Genomic DNA, 17,901 nt, shown 5'->3' with positions numbered 1-17,901 from the left:
CTATAAATTAATTTGTTGGATGCTGTAGACTTGGATAGGTACTGATAAAATATAGGAACCTCATACATTTTTATTACCACTCGTAAACACTGTGAAAAATATTTAAGAAAGGGAAAGTAACTTGGGAGACGGGAGATTTTGTTTCTCTCTTTAACAAGAAAAACAAAGCACATATTTGCAGAAATTAACTTAGCTTATGTTTTCCATTTGTATAGAATCCTGTTGTGACCCACTTGTCCAATTTTGCTCATTTTTAAAGTTATATTCTGTCTACTATTTTAATATAAGCACAATCTTTAAACAATATAACCTTTTAATGTTGATCACATGTAGGCTTACAGTAACAACATAGTGTAGACTGAAGTTGTTTAAAAATGTATGCAAAGCAGGAAAGAAATATGAAAAATGTCTGCATAGGATTCGATACACATGGGGGGGACTAAGAAAGTAATTTCTGCAGTTATGCCCAGTGGTAGTTCCACTACAAGTAAAAACAACTTCTTTTAGGCAAGATTGATTCCCATCTCTTACAGTGGCTCCCTAGAAAGATTACTTTTTCTAACATTTTAGTAAATATTATTTTAACGGTGAAACTTGAATAGCAAACTACCGTCAGTATTTGAAGTTTCTTAAAATACAGCATGTTGCTTTGTAAGAAGCACAGGGCATATTCTTTGTTGCTGGTCCCTGGTAACTAAACTTGGGTGGATGCTGAATATGTTTTGTGGAATTCCATAGTGAGGCGGTATGTGTTCTGCAGCAGACATCCGAGCTGGGAGAATCTGCTGCGGATTTGTTCAGGTCACCCCTAATCTGATCAGGTATCGTACTGCAAAAAACAACAAGATCAGCGAACATAGCTGTAGAATTATTGTCTTCAGCACAGTATGCAAAACTCGAAGCACACATTCCCTGATATAGTGACCTGGTTTGCAGGAAAGCTAACATTCTGTAATGGGTTTGCTGAGGTTCCTGGCCCTGTGGTCGTGTTTCAGCGCTGTCACTTGGGTTATTCTCATTTTCATTTGCTCACAGGTTGTTCTCCCCTCTACCCTTTCAGTTGCCAGTCTTCAATTTGGTGGGGGGACCTTATTTCTTTTATTTTGCATCTGTAAAACCGTGGCTTTTTTTAAAGTTTTTAAGCTATCAGATAGAAAATTCACTGTTCACCCCAAGCACACTCGTGTTTCGGCAAGCTGGACTTTATCAAAGGAAGTGCCCTTTGGTAATGTCAAGTGTTAATCTTGTCCACATCCCTAGGGAGAATCATCACTAAGTCAAGGTTATTCAACCAAACCAACCAGGCCCTAAAAAGAAGCTTGATTTGATTCGGGCACTTTCTATTATATCCTTTTCATGGATTAAAATTGTACATGTATTCTAATTATGATCTGCTTCAAAAAGACGTGCCATACACAACTACAGTGTTCAAATTTTACTTGTTTTGATTTTGGAATTGTGTAATTTGCTTTCAAACATGCAAATCATGTCATGGACCCCAATGGAGGTGATTTGGCAGACATGTAGACGTGCAAAGCCCAAAAATAAATTCTTCCTCTTGATTATTTAAAATCCATACCCAGGGATTTTTCTAAGTTCTGTTCCTTCTTCCCCCCATGTGTAGATTATCCCCCCTCTTTTAGACCTCAACCAGAACCGCAGCAAACTGAAGCTGTACATCGGACACCTGACCGCACTTTGCCAAGACCGGGACCCCAAGATTCTCCAAGGGATAGCCCCACCCACTTCATATCACCACGACGACCGAGCAGCTTGGGAGGAGGAGCTGCAGAAGATGAGCTTGGAGCAGGTGAGCCCTTCTCATCACCATGGTTACTATGGGATAACTTTGTTTATTAATAGGCCTGACTCAGTTTGTAACACAAATATACCGAAGACTGGTGTAACACAAAAAATTGTTGTTTTCAATATGTTTATTTTCCTTTAGAAAAATAATCACTGTAGGAAAAGTTCTGGTGCAGTAACATTTGTACCACTCGAAATATCATTGTGTAATGTTTCATATAAATATGAAATAAGGAAAGAAACCTGTCACAAAATTGCATTTATTTTAAGCCTCACATAAGAAAAAAAAATGAAACGCTGGTGTTGCCAGAACACATACAGAACCCATATGTTTTGCAGTAAGAACAACTCAAAAGGTTTTTGGCAGTACAATATAGTCTTCTATTGTATAGTATCTTCTCATGTGGGGTACTCACTGACAACTGGTTGGCTTCAAAACAAATATCCATTTTAACAAAAATGTATCAAATATTGTCCAAAACTGGACCACATCTGGACTTCAAGAATCTCTCTTTCAAATCGACTTTGTTTTTCTTGTTTTAAAAAATTAATAAATATCTTAAAGAACAGCCTTTTATTCAGCCAGTTTGTTATACCTGTGGGTCAGTGTTATTATACATTTGCTCCCATGAAAACTTTAAAGCAAAAAACTTTTGTTAAAATGGTAATATGAGCTTTTCATAACATCTTTTTAGTCAAGTAATTTGCTGTAGAAATTCTCTTACAGGACAGGGTACGATGTTTTCCTTTGAATGCACATGTATGTTTTACTATTCAAATATACTACAAGAAACACCTTATTGTAAAACTGTTCTTAATGTTATTAATATTGAAACTGAGAAAATACATCAACGTTAAATACCACATCTTAAGAGCTGATACTGTTTATTAGAACTGTGATTTACAAACACTAGCTTTTGAGACCTCAAAGCTGCACATCTGAGACCTATATAATGAATGGATGTGCATGGTGGAGAAAATGATTCGCTACAATTACTTTATCAGAATAGTGGAATAATCGGAGCAATGATCTGTAGATTCAACAAGATTGAGAATCATTTCCTGCTGCTCTGTCTGCCAGCTGCCATCTGAATAAAAGACAAATCCAGTTAGCTTACCAGAAGTATCCTTTGCCTTTTCTAGGATTTTTTGTTTTAATTCAAGCGGCGCACAACTCATTAAAATGTTGTTTCTGTAAGCAGAGTGAGATTCCTAAAGTGAAAGCAGAGCTGTGAATTCTGAAAGGTATGACGAGCTCAAAACAAGGTCTTTCCTGTTTCGTGATAAAGAACAGAGATCATATCCATTTTAAAACAAGGTGCATTCTCTGAAGTATCGGAAACTAGACTGCTTTTTCTCTTTGAGATTTAAAGGGAATTCTTTATGTCAAGTCCGTAACTGGTTCCAAATACATTTGTTCACAAAGTCAGGGCTTGAATATGAATTATTGTTTACGGAAGGTTTATTGTTTAAAGGGTTTATGCAGTGCAGTTAGACTGGGAATGACTCTGAAGCTGGGTTAACATCTAAGCAACTGCTTGCACAGAAAGTTGCACAACCAAATTGCTTGCAATCGCGCTGCACCCATCTGCCACCTGATTTGCATGTCACCTGCAAAACAGCGAGTAAGGAACAAAATAGGTTCGGTCACTAGGGCATGAAACCCTGCACTACATCAGCACCTCTAGAGCGATTTATAAATCACGTTTATGAAATCAAACGATTAGTGGTTAAGGATCTGAACATATGGAACAATCATGACAAAAACACCACCACCTCTTTTTTTTGGGTTCCTGGGTAAGATAAGTTACTACGTTCTGTGTTCTGTGCACAAGAGGAAATGTCTTCCACAACAAGCACGTCTCCTAGCAACTGTAAACTATGGTAAGACATGAAAAAAATACAAGTTTGTACTGCAGTCAGTTGAGCATCAAGGTCTGTATTACTTTTAAATGTACAGGTTTGAACGACCTGTGATTTAAACTGTGTGTAACTGGAGCATTTTGTCTTAGAATTGTACTGCATGATGTCTTCCAGGTTTCTTCCATTAGTGTTGATTTAAATTTGTAGAAGGAGTTTCTTCCAGAGCATGTAGAGCATCATCGTGTATCCAGATCATGCTGCCTTCCAATGTGGGAACGGGAACCAAGAGTCAATAAATTCTCTGTTTCTAATTGTAATCTTGTTTTAACTCTCGCAAGCGTGTTACAGTCCTCCAATAGAAATGTAGGAATTTACTGCCACTCAGTAGTTGGGGTGGGTTTAAAGTATTCAGAACGAATCAATGATAGATACAAGTCAAGGAGAATGGACATTGCCCAACTACACTGGGAACGTTTCCAGTGTTTTTCCAGTGTTTATTGGATATACACCAGTATATGTATTTTTGTATTGGGGTGTTTTATTGTTTTTTATCGGTTAAAACCGAAAATCAGAAGCCCTAATTATAGGCAACCAGTTTTTTTAGTGACACTTTTGAAAGCAAAAACCTCCAGTTTATGTTACGATAGCAGAGTGTTTCTCTGAACAAACTGTCCTGTGCTCTAAAATAGTGTAATAGGGCTGTATAATTCAGTGCACTGAAGTCAGTTTTTCTGCATGCTGTAATCTGATTACATAGCTGGTAATTCAGGGTGTGAACACTTTATTAGGAACTATTAGGTGATAAAGCAGCCTGATCATGAGGCAGTGTACTGCAGAGGAGCTGAACCATGAAACTGCTCAGCTGGACGACTGTATGCAGTATATAAGGCCTGGGCAAATTAGCTGTTAGTTACTATAGTTCATTTTTATATACACGATGATTAAAATAAGTGATTCTTATAACCACACACAGAATCTATACTTTGAAGTTTGTCTGCAAAGACTACTGAGTAATAATTAGGCTATATACAAAAAAAATTGGCAAATGTTGGAACAGCGGTAAGCATCCCAGAAATGACGAGGGAATGTGCTCTCTGAAAGGGTTAAATCAATACATTATTAATCACTCAATATTGTTAAATTCAGAAATACTAACATAAACCTAATACATTTCATGACAAAGGTTTCTACTAGAAATTATTCTCAATGTCGCTAAACGACAACATTGCAAGCAGACCTACTGTATGTAATGACTACAGGGCAATGCAGATGCTCCTTCATGCAAAGCAGACATTGCATGGAAACACTACAGTAAGTATTTTCAGTGTTATTCAATATGTCAGAATTAGTACACGTGTGTTGATGGCAGTGAGACCACAAAGTGTGTGGCACTGGTACGAGGAACGCGCTAGTTGGACTTTGTGTAATATTCTGATGCCCTCCTGGAATAACAGCATTTTCAAATGCATTTTTCCACGTTTACTTTTAGATAACATTTCTTGATTTATTTATTTTTATTTCAGCCACAGCACTTTTAAATTAGGGAAATACATATTAATTTATCAATATTGATCTATTGGGGACATTTCAGATTTAGCCATTAACTATTTGAAGACTAGTAACTTTGCAAAAAAGACAAGATGACTCAACTAATTGAATGGTTTCAGTGTCTTCTATGCAAATGACTCCTAGAAGATTATGACAGTGGAATACCGAAGACTGGGGCGGGTTATTTTTCCTAGACTGCACTAGCAGCCGGTCGTTTTAAAGTGGAGTCATTTTTTTCAAAAGATTACTATTGAATTACAGGGATGGAAATAAGAGCCCTATTGCGTAGCATTTTCACCCATTCCAGGTCTTAATACGAGCTTGATTAGCCCCAGTGTATAGATAGCAAGGTCAGAGGTGTCTTATTAAACACAGTATAACCAGGATTTATTAATCGACCTTCTTCCCTCAATGTACATATAAGAAACACCAGAATACGAAGACGAGATGGGTGAGAAGCAATTTGAAAAAAAAAAAAAAAATGATTGGAGAGCGTGCAGGATGTTACCACTTCTGGTGGGCTGTGGTGTGTAAATTTAATGGGATTGGTGGCGCACAGTCGATAGGATTTATAGCATTTTGGTTAAATATGACGGCATCAAGAACAGACTGTACTCATTATTTCCAGTAGTAGTGTTAATAGAATTTCCTTTTGGCATATAGTCTTGTGAGATATTAAACTTGGCTGAATAAACCCAAATAATAACATGGAGCTGAATTCGATCACGCGCACTACAGTACAGTTCACAAGTCAATCTCTCCAAAACTTATGGAAATAATAGGTATATTCCTATATCCCTGGCAACACTGTAGCACATATTTTATATTATTGAAAATGAAAAGTACTAGAACTGTGGTTTTAGTGAGTTTTTTTTTTAATGTAGACATTCTACCCCGTACTCACACACACACACACGGACACACAAACGTAAAGAAGGTTTTATTGTCTTTCAGTCTCCTCTGTCTTGTCTCAGCGGACTCTTGTGATGGGTCAAGCTGTGAGCTAAGCAGGCATGTAATGTGTTTTAGAGGATCCCTGGGAGAGGGGTCAGTGAGGCCGGAAAACAGGGGAAGGGGGATAGACTGATAATTAAAAGATAGGGTCCCTGTGTTTCCTAAATCTCCAGGCTCTGCTCCAGTGCAGACTAAAGCCATGTTGCACTCTTTTAGCGCTGACAAACTGTTTCAAAGTCAGGGAGTAGAACAAGGGGGCATAATGGAAGCTGAGTAAAAGTTAAGGCCATAAAGTAGGAAGCATTGTTATACACATAGTTATAAATGCATGTAATAGCCAGCCAGGTAAAGTTGTAGGATATAAAACACAAGGAACATTAAACCCATTTTTGTGTTTTTGATTATATTATAGTCCTTATCTTTCTTAGACCTACTGTATATAGAGTCTGTTAAGAATTGAATCGTCTTCTTTGTCTACAGTATCTAAAATGTGTTAAAAACAAATTCTGGAAGCATTACTCCTACATCACATAAAAAGGAATATTAAAATGCAGTTTCCCACAATAATAATCCAAGACTTACTTGGAACACATCGTATTGTTAAGCGTTTTAGCATGTGTTGAATGACAAGGGGTGCTGTGTGTGTTTTTACCTGCGGGTTTTGGAGAGGAGATTGGTTTTCGTGGGGTAAGGAAGTGAAGATATTTAGACAGGGTATCCCAGGGCAGCCCCGTCATCATGTCCAAACAGGTCTGTCCAGGAGCTCCTGTCACACCCCATGCTGGCTGGGCAAGCGTGCGTCCCTGTAGGAATGCCATCAGACTGAGAGTGATGCAGTGTGTGTGCGTGTGTGTGTGTGTGTGTGAAATTGTCTTGCAGAGTGTTAACCAAGGTTTTAAAATCCATTTCCTTACCTCTTATCCACAGTATGATATAATCGTGCAAATAGGTGCACGGACCTACACTTAGGTACATGTTGTTCTCTGAAAATGCTAATCCTTTGATTTAATATACAGGCCTGTCTCAGAGTCTAGGCAACCCTATGGTTAAAGATAAGTATAAATGCAAGGCGTGTGGGTCGAGATGTTTATAAGCATGCTTTTCTGTGCACCAGCTTGGTAAGCTGTGACTGTAACATTGATAAAAGACCGAATTAAAGCCTTGTAATTGGATTTCTAATAGATTTTCACTTTTTTCTTTCTCTTAAAATAGCCCTGCATACAACTCCCATTACAAAAGTATATGCATCTGTTTGCATAATTATACAGCAGCAGTATTGTCACTACTTCCCCATTTCTTCTGTTGAAGATGTTTTGGTTCTTTGCTTGTATTTTAGACTTTTAGTTTGGAACATGCAGCAATCACAAAGACAACGCTACAAATGAATTTGTAATTTTATTTAAATTTAGATGCTCAGAAATCGTATCCTGCAAAGGAGTAAATTACAAAAAAAAAAAAAAAACTTTGCACAGTGGAGCTTTGAGAGAGCAGCTCATACCCAAATGGCAATGAACAGTGGTAACCCTAGCCTCCATATTGACTCCGATTATCTAATTCAGACTAACAAACGTCAAGAAATACAGAGTAAAATTATTTGATCTAATTAGTGATAAGGTACCTTACTGGTCCATGTTTCTTTGTGCTCCTGGTTGTTTGAATATGTGAGTTCTTCAACGTCGCGCTGCCTTTCTCTCCCTGTAGTCTGCATACTGAACACACAAGTTATTTCCCGCCAGCGAAAAAAACAAAGAAAAAAAAGTCCTGTCCAAGAATCTCTGGACAGCCAGCCTGTTATCCTTTTGATCAACTTAGTGTGCTTTCCTACAGCTTTCAAAAACATTATATCATCACCCGAATAGATGACTCCTCTATACTACTGCTTACAACTAACGGAGAGAGTAAAGGTAGGGCTGAGGAAAGGGTTTAAAAATAACTAACAGATTGATTTTTTTTTGTTTTCTCACTATTTATTATTTAAGGTGTGTAAAGTAAATTACTAACAATTAATTAAGATTGGGTCGTTTTATATGCATTCTGAGACCAAAAAAGGTCAAAGGTCAAATTTCAGGGTAATGCATTTTAACAAGACCAATATCTATTTACATATTTGTTCTTCACCAATTTTTTGTCTAAAAAATATGACTGTACATTGAATTTTGTTTTGTGAACTTTTGCAAAGACATACCTCATTGGTTTTTGCAGAAAAATCTTAGAAAAATCTTTTTTTTTTAATTAAATATTAAATGTATCTGCTTTCTTTAGCCTTCTATGGCATACAGAAAAAAAGTAATAAGGTGACCTTTCAATTTTATAGCTTTAAAAAATTTCTTTACATATATTCTTTGAAACAAAACAAAAAAATGCCTTAGGTATTCAAAAATGTTCTCTATATTTGTGTGCCTCATAGTTACTCTGTGTTTTAGAAGCAGTGTTAGCCCATTCAGTCCATCATTTTTGACCACTTTTTACACATGCAGGCAGCACATTTCGTGTTGACATGGTAGCAGGATTTCTGAGAACTGCTTACTGAACAATCTGTTACTGACATGTGTGTATGTGTGTTAGCTCTGTAACCCAGCTGCTGCCTCGAATGAGATTCTGTGTCACAACAAGCCTTCCTGTAGCATTGTTTTCTCACTGTTTCTCTATTTTCACAAGATAAAGTAGCGGGTTTCCAAAAAATATAGCGTTATACGGCTCCACGTGTTGCTACAACTGTTTAAATAACGTACCTGAATTTTTTCTTTCTGTTGTTAAAATCCTGACGACTTTTTACATTTAGAACTTTAAAGTCTGTTTTCAAAATGTCCAGCAATGTCTAGTGCACTGGGGTTTGAGATCTGTCCTCTAAATCACTGCAGGAAGCAATTACATTATTTATTTATTTTTTAAACATAACAATAAGTGCTCTGGCTTTTCTGTTCGTACCACATCATGGATCGTTATTGCTGTGTTGCCTGTTTGACAATGTGGGCAGTAATCCTTACACTATCAGTGTGCACTAGAGCGAATATTTTGAAAAGAGCTTTCAAACAGACTTTAAAGTCCTAAATGTAAAAAGTTATCAGAATGTTAACAACGAAAAGAAAGATTTCAGAGCTAACACACATACACACACACACGTCAGTAATAGATAGTTCAGTACGACACTCAGTGTTTAAAAACAAGTGGTTTCCTTTCCAGTTTTTATTTTTACTTTGACTCAGGTGTAGCTCATTTATACTGCCATAACACAATACGTTTGAGGACAAACACTGTCTGGGTTCAATTTCTGTGTGACAGTTATTTGGAGCCTAATTGAGCCTATGTGCTCTGAAAATGCTGGCATGAATAGGGGGAGGGGGTCCGATTTGTCCGTAACACAGGAAATTAACTTTATAGTTTTGTGACGGGGTAAACAGGATTGTGAAAAAAATCTATGAAAGCAAAAAATATTAGAAAAAAAGGAGATTCTTTTAAGAATGTAATTTTGCTAATGGAAGGCAGAAAATCTTTTTTGTAAGCCTTTTTCTCTTTAAGGTGTGATTTGCTGCGAGAGTCCACCCATTTTTGACACTATTTTAAGTTTATTATGCGTGAAGTGTTGGCGATCTCCTCAACTTACATACCTTCAGCATACCAAGCCTGAAGGCCTTCCAGACATTGCAGCCAAGCGGAATTCAGATAAATTTATTAAAAAATGTTGATGTGGCAAAATCCAAAAACTGTAATGTATAAAAATGTGAGACATTTACAAGTGCTCAGTGCGCTGTTAACTTTTTATTTACAAGACTGGGGCTTCTTGTTTAACTTAACTTTGCTAGGGACCAGGGGAGTTGGTGGGGTTAGTTTGTCCCTTGCCACCTGGGCCTGTTTCCATGGCTATTTGTCTTTAAGGATTCCCCTGAGGTTTTGGCCTTGGTGAATGAGTATCACCAAGCTATACCCACAGGGATCCCAGGGCTCTGTGGACCCAGATAATATAATAAACTAATTCAAACTGTCATATTCCCATCTGCACCATGAGACTAGTCTGTAAAACTCAATCTCAACTTCCACCATCAATATTAGATTGAGCTCTGCCAGCCTGCAATCTTAACTGAGTCTGACTGTCCCAATTGAAATCGATCTACCCAGTGGCATATGGAAATGAGGCCGAAGACTAGTCCACTACCAGAATGTAAACATGAAGATCAGTATACGTTATTACAACCTGTACCTACGTGTAGTCTGACCCTGCCAGTATTTGGATGGTTGATCTCCAATCCAAACTGGGATCCACAGTGTGTGACGAGGGGTTGCTGGCTCTTTATCAATCAGTGATCCAGAGGATTAAACAGACTTACTCTGGTGTTCTTTCAAGGAAGAACTGGTGTGTTCTATAGGATTAAGGTAGTCCTTATAGTAGTTTGGTATTACTATTTAGTAGTGTAGTGGCCTATACCACACAATACTACACATGGGCAGCACGTGAGTCTTTCGTTTGGGGAGGCTATTCCACACTTTCCTCCCTGCATTTATTAAACCGAATGATGTACAGTAAGATACACACACATTTTATATATATAACACATTCATTGTGTTGAGTTTGAAAAATAGTCGGACTGACAGACACAAATAAAAGCTGTAAACCTGATTCGTTCTCCTGCGTCTTTTTGAGAACTTGTACTGTATAATAATGTATAGCACCAAACAGACCTCAAAACCACTCAGGGATGCTTCATATATATTTGACATTTTTTCCAACATAGGGCAGCCAAATAAATAAAGTTTAATATAGTACTAGCTTGTACTTTAAAACATGTTCTGCCTATTTAAGCAAATTAGAAAAACAGTCAGGATAACAAGCTGCACTGTTTTTTAAAACCTTTAAATCCGTTAACCTGCTCTGCAGTCCTACAGGACCTACACCAATTTCAAACACCATTTCCATCACTTCACACCAATTTAAATCAATTATTAATACTGGCTATTAAGCTTCTAAACATGCACTTACTATGGTATTTATAATCAAGGGGCATTCAACGTATTTCATAAGGTATATTTGCAAAAAAAAAATAACTGCTCTCTTACCGTAAACTTTCGAATATCTATATGGGGCTCAGATCGGCGAGAAGAATGGACGTTAAACCAGCAAAGCATTGTCTCCTCGAATGACATTGAAATACAACTAAATCATGTATCTATACTACAGTGTTGATTTTGATATCCCAGCTGTCCTAGCGGTCTGGCGGTTGTGCAGGAGGAAAACGAGAATATGTTTGTCAGACCTGCTTTGCACGTTTCACAAATATGTTTTGTGTTAGTCAGAACAATTTCTTGTGAGGGTTTGGGCAATTTATTTTGGGGAGGCTTAACCTCCCCAAGCCTCTTATACACACCGCCTATGGTACTACAGCTTGGAAGGGAGCTTGTGATGTATTCTAGGATTGTAAAAGTATGACATCTTTACTACTGCATTCCGTTCAAAAAGGAAAAAGGGGCCCAATGAAGTTACAAAACCAGAAGTAAGAAACAACTCAAGCATTTCATTTAGGGGGTTGCTTATTTTTCAGTTTTAGATGTGTAATACTTTAATAACAAGGCTATTACCAACCATACCTAGCATATACTACACAGTAATACAACATTTAGTACATTGTACATTTCTGGACTATCCTACTTGGGGTGACATTAGGTAGTCTAAATTAGTGCTAATAGGGGTCTGTGAAACCAGTCATAAATATCACAGGTGTACAAGACTATTCATTTGGAATATATAAACCAGTTGTCATTTTTTCTGTAGTACTGCTATACGGTACAGTGGGTACCAGGGTCACTGTGGTTTCAAAAAACACAGTATTTCAAGTTCTCAACTGTCATTTTATCCCACACATCTCTTGTGAGCACTTGTTATTTCTGGAAAGGAAAATACAATGGAAAACACAATAAAGTTGTATAATATGAAAGACTAGCCATAGCCGTGCAACAAATTAGTGATTCCATCCTTATTGTAGCTCCACGTGATTCCCAGAAATCTCTGAACCGGTGCCACTGATTACTGTGCCGTTCTGTCTCAGATCAGCCTGCTGCTGTCTGGGGATTAAAGCAATGACATGTTATTAATTGTACTGTACCTTTGTAGTTCTTTGGGTGTTTTTTTTAAAAGGAAACGAGCTTGGTGGATATTTATATGTTCCGGTTCTCTGGTTATATCCAGCACAGATGCTGAATTTGATGAGGATTTCTTCTGGTTTCTGTTAGACGGCCCAAAGAGCACCTTCAGAACGTCAGTATGTGACAGCAAGATACTGATCAAGTAAAGGTTTTTTTTTTTTTTTTTTAAATCTCATTGCCTGTGGACAGGCTGTAGAAAGATTCATATGAGGATGCTGAAGGGTTACTTTATAACATGTTCATAATATTTATTTTCTTACCTGTTTAATATCCTGTTATGTGTGTTCGCAATCATTCTCTAGTGCTGTTTCCAATACCGAGTTATTATTTTTCTCTAAATCTGCCTTCACCTGGCTTTGAGCCGCTTTAGGCTTGTCCAGTCTGCCTGGGATTGAACAGCCTTTCTAAAATCAGGTGGCCGTCTGACTTTTCAGCTCTGCCGCCCCCACCTACTTCACATTTCTGTAGAGTAGGTTTGGCTGGCGGTGTTCGAGTGGAAAAATAAATGCAAACACCATAATATAGTCAGGGAAATGTTTAAAACAAACACACACAACAACAACAAAAAAATTATATTTGAAACTACTTGCTTAATAACACAGAAATTAAGGAATATATTTATATATAAATATCCTACATGAGGTAACTACAAAGAGGACCTCACTAGAAAGCAACAAGTAATGAGTTTATTCGGAAATAAACTTGTATCACTTGAACGGAGGAGGGAAAGGGAAAAATATCCTGGAGTTTAAATACTAAATATCCAAAACGACGGACAGACAGACGGACGGACGGATGGACGGAGCGGAGCGGAGCATGTCCAGATGAGAGCTCAGCTGAAGCTGGGGATTCAAGAAAACTCCTGCAGCAGCTCCCAGAGAAAGGACTTCCATGTCTGCACATGAAAAGGGCCCGTTTCCTTTTGAAAGAATCATTGTTTGCTCTCAGAATAAAATATAACATTCAACATTTGGAAGAAGGGTTTTGTATGCAGATTTATTGAAGCACGCGTGATGGGTTTTGCAGCCGACCCCACCATTAATGGGAAGTCAAGCTGGAGGCACAGAGAGAGAGAGAGGAGGGGCTGGGGGCATCGTCTCATCAGCGGTGGTTTGGGGAAGTTGTCGTTTTTCATCATCAATGTAGAAATACTCAAAGAAACGAAATAATTTCAGTGACAAATGTTTAGACTGTAAGTGTTTTCAATGTCTTCAGTGCTGGGTCGCATACCTACGTCACTGGGTGACTCCTCAAAGAGTTGCTGATATTATTCCAGAGGTGTGAAAGTCCAGTAGTCAAGGAAAAAATGGCAAACATGGAAAATGTAGACAATTAAAAGGTAAAGAAAAAGATCAAGGTGAGAATTGCATATTTGGTGATTCCGTAGGTGAGAAATGTTTTTTGGTAAAATTACGTTACTTTGTTAATTCCGAACAGGCTGTCATGTTGAGAGAATGGGGGGCTGTTTAAAGTCTGCAGTGAAAAGCATCTCCTGTGGAAAGCACGAGAGCTCCTGTGCTCCCAGAAGTGGGTGAAAGACCCTGAAGGAAGATGTTCACTGGCTGGTGATGCTATAGTTTAGTGGTTTTCAACCTTTTCATTTCAAATACCAGCGTTTCCAGCAGGGACCACCAGGTGTACCAGTAACTATGTGCAGTCTTAAACTGCTGTTGTAAAACCGAGAACTACCCCATTACAACCAGGTTTGTGTCTGTACTCGCTTGTTTGTTGCCTCGTGCTGCTGAATGGTTAATTTATTTGTGGACTCTGCATGTTTATATTTTTAATATTTTGCAAGTGTTGTGTATGGAATTGGTGACTGCACCTTTAATTGTGTACAGTTGTACAGGTAATATGGAGACAGCATGCTGCAGCTGCCATGCTCCGTGTTAGTGACATCCTGATCTGACAGTAACACAGACAGCTCTTATGATTACATACTGTTTATTCTTCAGTAAAAACAAGTTTAAATTGCTGTGAGTTTGTTCTGCTATATTTATGATATTAAATACACCACAGCAAGCACATTAACATGGAGCGAGGTAACCAGTGGTGTACCACAGGGATCAGTATTAGGTCCTCTGCTATTCCTAATCTACATTAATGATTTAGATTCTGGTATAGCAAGCAAACTTGTTAAATTTGCAGACGACAGAAAAATAGGAGGAGGGGCAAACACTATTGCAGCTGCAAAGGTCATTAAAAATGATCTAGACAGCATTCAGAACTGGGCAGACCCATGGCAAATGACATTTAGTAGAGAAACGTGTAAGGTACTGCACGCAGGCAATAAAAATGTGCATTATAAATATCATATGGGAGATACTGAAATTGAAGAAGGAATCTATGAAAAAGACCTAGGAGTTTATGTTGACTCGGAAATGTCTTCATCTAGACAATGTGGGGAAGCTATAAAAAAGGCCAACAAGATGCTCGGATATATTGTGAAAAGTGTTGAATTTAAATCAAGGGAAGTAATGTTCAAACTTTACAATGCATTAGTAAGACATTATCTAGAATATTGTGTTCAGTTCTGGTCACCTTGTTACAAAAAGGATATTGCTGCTCTAGAAAGAGTGCAAAGAAGAGCAACCAGAATTATCCCGGGTTTAAAAGGCATGTCGTATGCAGACAGGCTAAAATAATTGAATCTGTTCAGTCTTGAACAAAGAAGACTACACGGAGATCTGATTCAAGCATTCAGAATTCTAAAAGGTATTGACAATGTCGACCCAGGGGACTTTTTCGACCTGAAAAAATAAACAAGGACCAGGGGTCACAAATGGAGATTAGATAAAGGGGCATTCAGAACAAAAAATCGGAGGCACTTTTTTACAGAGAATTATGAGGGTCTGGAAGCAACTCCCCAGTAATGTTGTTGAAGCTGACACCCTATGATCCTCCAAGAAGCTGCTTGATGAGATTCTAGGATCAATAAGCTACTAACAACCAAATGAGCAAGATGGGCTGAATGGCCTCCTCTCGTTTGCAAACTTTCTTATGCTCTTATGTAAGGTATGCAAATATATCTGTAAAGATAAAATTGAAAATAGAGAAAAAAGTACTAAATCTTAAAAAATCCCTCATGCAAAACTAGCAACCTTGTTTATGGTATATGTTGCCAAAAATGCAATAAAATTAAATATGTAGGAGAGACAGGTACAACATTATACAAACGCATACAGAATCGCCTATCAAACATTAGAAATACAAAAGTAAATTAACCAGTGGTTCAGCACTTTACAAAGAACAAGCATAACATGAATGACCTCAAATTCGTAGTTTTAGAACAAATTAAATTAGACAATGTACAAATAAATGGATAAATAAACTCAGCACCATGATGCCTGAAGGTTTAAATAGAAAGGAATAGTAGATCATTACATCATCAACTACAGTATGTGGTGAATGATGTCACAATCACATTAATAGATTTATGTGATATATAAATAAATAAGTTTAGTTGCCATGACATCCAAAGCCTGTAAGTACCTCCACTGTTTGTTTTCAAACACACTTTCCCTTCACAAAGGTATGTAAACATATCAAAACGTTGGGAAGTTGGCTTTTTTGAAGTCGGCTCGACACATCTATTATTCACCCATTGAGTTCTTAATAGCCATGACCCCGCACTTGGCCTGTGCCGTAATAACAGCTTCCAGCTCCCAGTTCAATACAGTAAAATGCTTTTGCCTTAATATTAAGTAAATGTCATTTGGACAAAATACTGCGAAAGGCTGCATGAATCTGAATAGCTTATGTTCCCTTTTTATGTCAATAATAATTCAATTAATTAAATTGCCCAGTAGCCATATCTGTAAAATGGTCAATTTAAGAATTATGGCAGTCAGGCTCTGCTTGTGCACTTTTGAAAGCACATGCAATAATATGTTTTTATTACTGTAGATATGAAACAAACATTTGAATAAACAGTGTGTTACATTCTGAACATTTTGCACTGAATCTTTCTATCACCCATGACCATGAAACACAACTTAATACAAATCAGTGACAAACTTTTCAATTGGAAGTCTTCAATATTGGACGCTTTCTAGTCAAACCGTTTCTCATGAGTTGAATTTATTACATTTAATTTCGTATTTCCAAATTGACTGCACCTGCCCGTCCTCTCCTCCTGGCTAAACAGGTTTATTAAGCAGATGTACATGTATATTAATTGAGACAGAAAGACACCGCTTTACCAGAGGCTCCCCATGCAAGCACTTGCAGTTAATAAATTGGATTCCCAGTAGCCTCGCACTCCCCCTCCAGCCAACTTCTTGAGCAGGGGTGCTTTTAAACAGATTACACAGCTGCTTAGCTCACAGCTTGAAGTGCCCTTCCCAGATCAGAGGGTCTGTTTTACATGTTCCTTATGCACCAGGCTTCTACCAGTGCTCCCTCTCTAGATGATAAACACAATGGGTATGGCTTCCTCGTCTCTCTTCTCTTACACCAGGTGCACTTTGATGTGACTTACAGCACAGCAGTTAACTGACAGCAAATGATATTTAAAATGAAATATGGCGATTTGAGCGTCATATAATGCTTTGTTCTTGCTACTAACTTTACTTGACAACATAAAAATAACTCATGGAAATACAGCCACATGAGTGGTATAAAAAGAAATGCAAAAGGACAGGAACCATCAGCAGTCTCACCAATACATTCTGTGCAGTCCCAGAGGGATTCACATTAAGCTTCCTGTAATTCATCTCATATAAAATAATGGGTACTCGGAAAGGTAAAATATTCTGTGAACCGCACCGCTCCGCTGACACGAGGTTCATTAGCTTCCAGAGATGTTTCAACACCATTTTGTTTAACAGACTTTAACACAGTGGGCCAAAGCGTTACCTCCAGTCTCAAATTAACATCTGTTTTTTTGAAAGGAATAAAAAAAAAATCATGTAAATGTTACAAAATGTGAAACAAACACCACTGAGAGTGTTTAAGATAACCTGGATTATATGACTTCATTGTTTGGTTATACTTTTGTAAAATTAACAGACGTTTTATGATGTCGCAGTGTAACAAATGGACATTGCGAAAACCTTAGTTTTGTATTACCATCAAGCCTGGTAGTGCTGTTCATGAGCCTGCTCAGTTGTGTGGACTCCTGGGGAATAATATGAGATCACCAAACTCTATTCACTTGAGACCTAAACTCAATTCCAAACACAGCGTTACACAGAGTGCGACCCCAGCGAGAGCTGTCAAACTGACAGGAATTCCAGCCATATCTCACATAACAGCACAGAACTGTAGAACTCTAGCAGGAAAAGATTGCTCACCAGAGATTATAAAAAATACTGCATCGGGTAGTGTGCGATAAATGAGTATTGAATGCCCACCCTCGGGGTGGGATTCTTGGGCTCTGTGCTTATGTAGCATCCCTCCCCCAGGTGGGCATTCAGTTCTCTTGTCACACACTACCCTATGCATTAATTTTTTTAATCACTGGTGAGCAATTTGGCAAAAGTTTAAGTATTATCAGAAAAATGCATGTGTGAAATATATATGTATATATGTTCTTTACAATCTATTACATATAGACATTAGTGTTGTATTCATGTAGTCTTATACACAGTAATG

At 37.8% G+C, this 17,901-nt stretch overlaps 1 protein-coding gene across 15 annotated transcripts in view; it reads left to right on the top strand.

The window, feature by feature from the left end:
- Positions 1-17,901, top strand: part of LOC117419463 (ELKS/Rab6-interacting/CAST family member 1) — a 357,387-nt gene that overhangs the window by 323,829 nt on the left and 15,657 nt on the right. For 11 of the 15 annotated variants that reach the window (XM_058986432.1, XM_058986434.1, XM_058986433.1 and 8 more), the window contains one exon: positions 1,625-1,810. In XM_058986432.1, the coding sequence (XP_058842415.1) occupies positions 1,625-1,810 (186 nt within the window). Of the gene's footprint in view, positions 1-1,624; positions 1,811-17,901 lie in introns of those variants that run through there. The other 4 variants (XM_058986442.1, XM_058986443.1, XM_058986444.1 and 1 more) reach the window with 1 other exon arrangement.

This window comes from Acipenser ruthenus, chromosome 14 (genome assembly GCF_902713425.1).
Source record: "Acipenser ruthenus chromosome 14, fAciRut3.2 maternal haplotype, whole genome shotgun sequence".
Classification (NCBI taxonomy): Eukaryota; Metazoa; Chordata; class Actinopteri; order Acipenseriformes; family Acipenseridae; genus Acipenser; species Acipenser ruthenus.
Note: the sequence above shows the minus strand (reverse complement) of the source record. Positions and strands in the feature narration are given on the sequence as shown.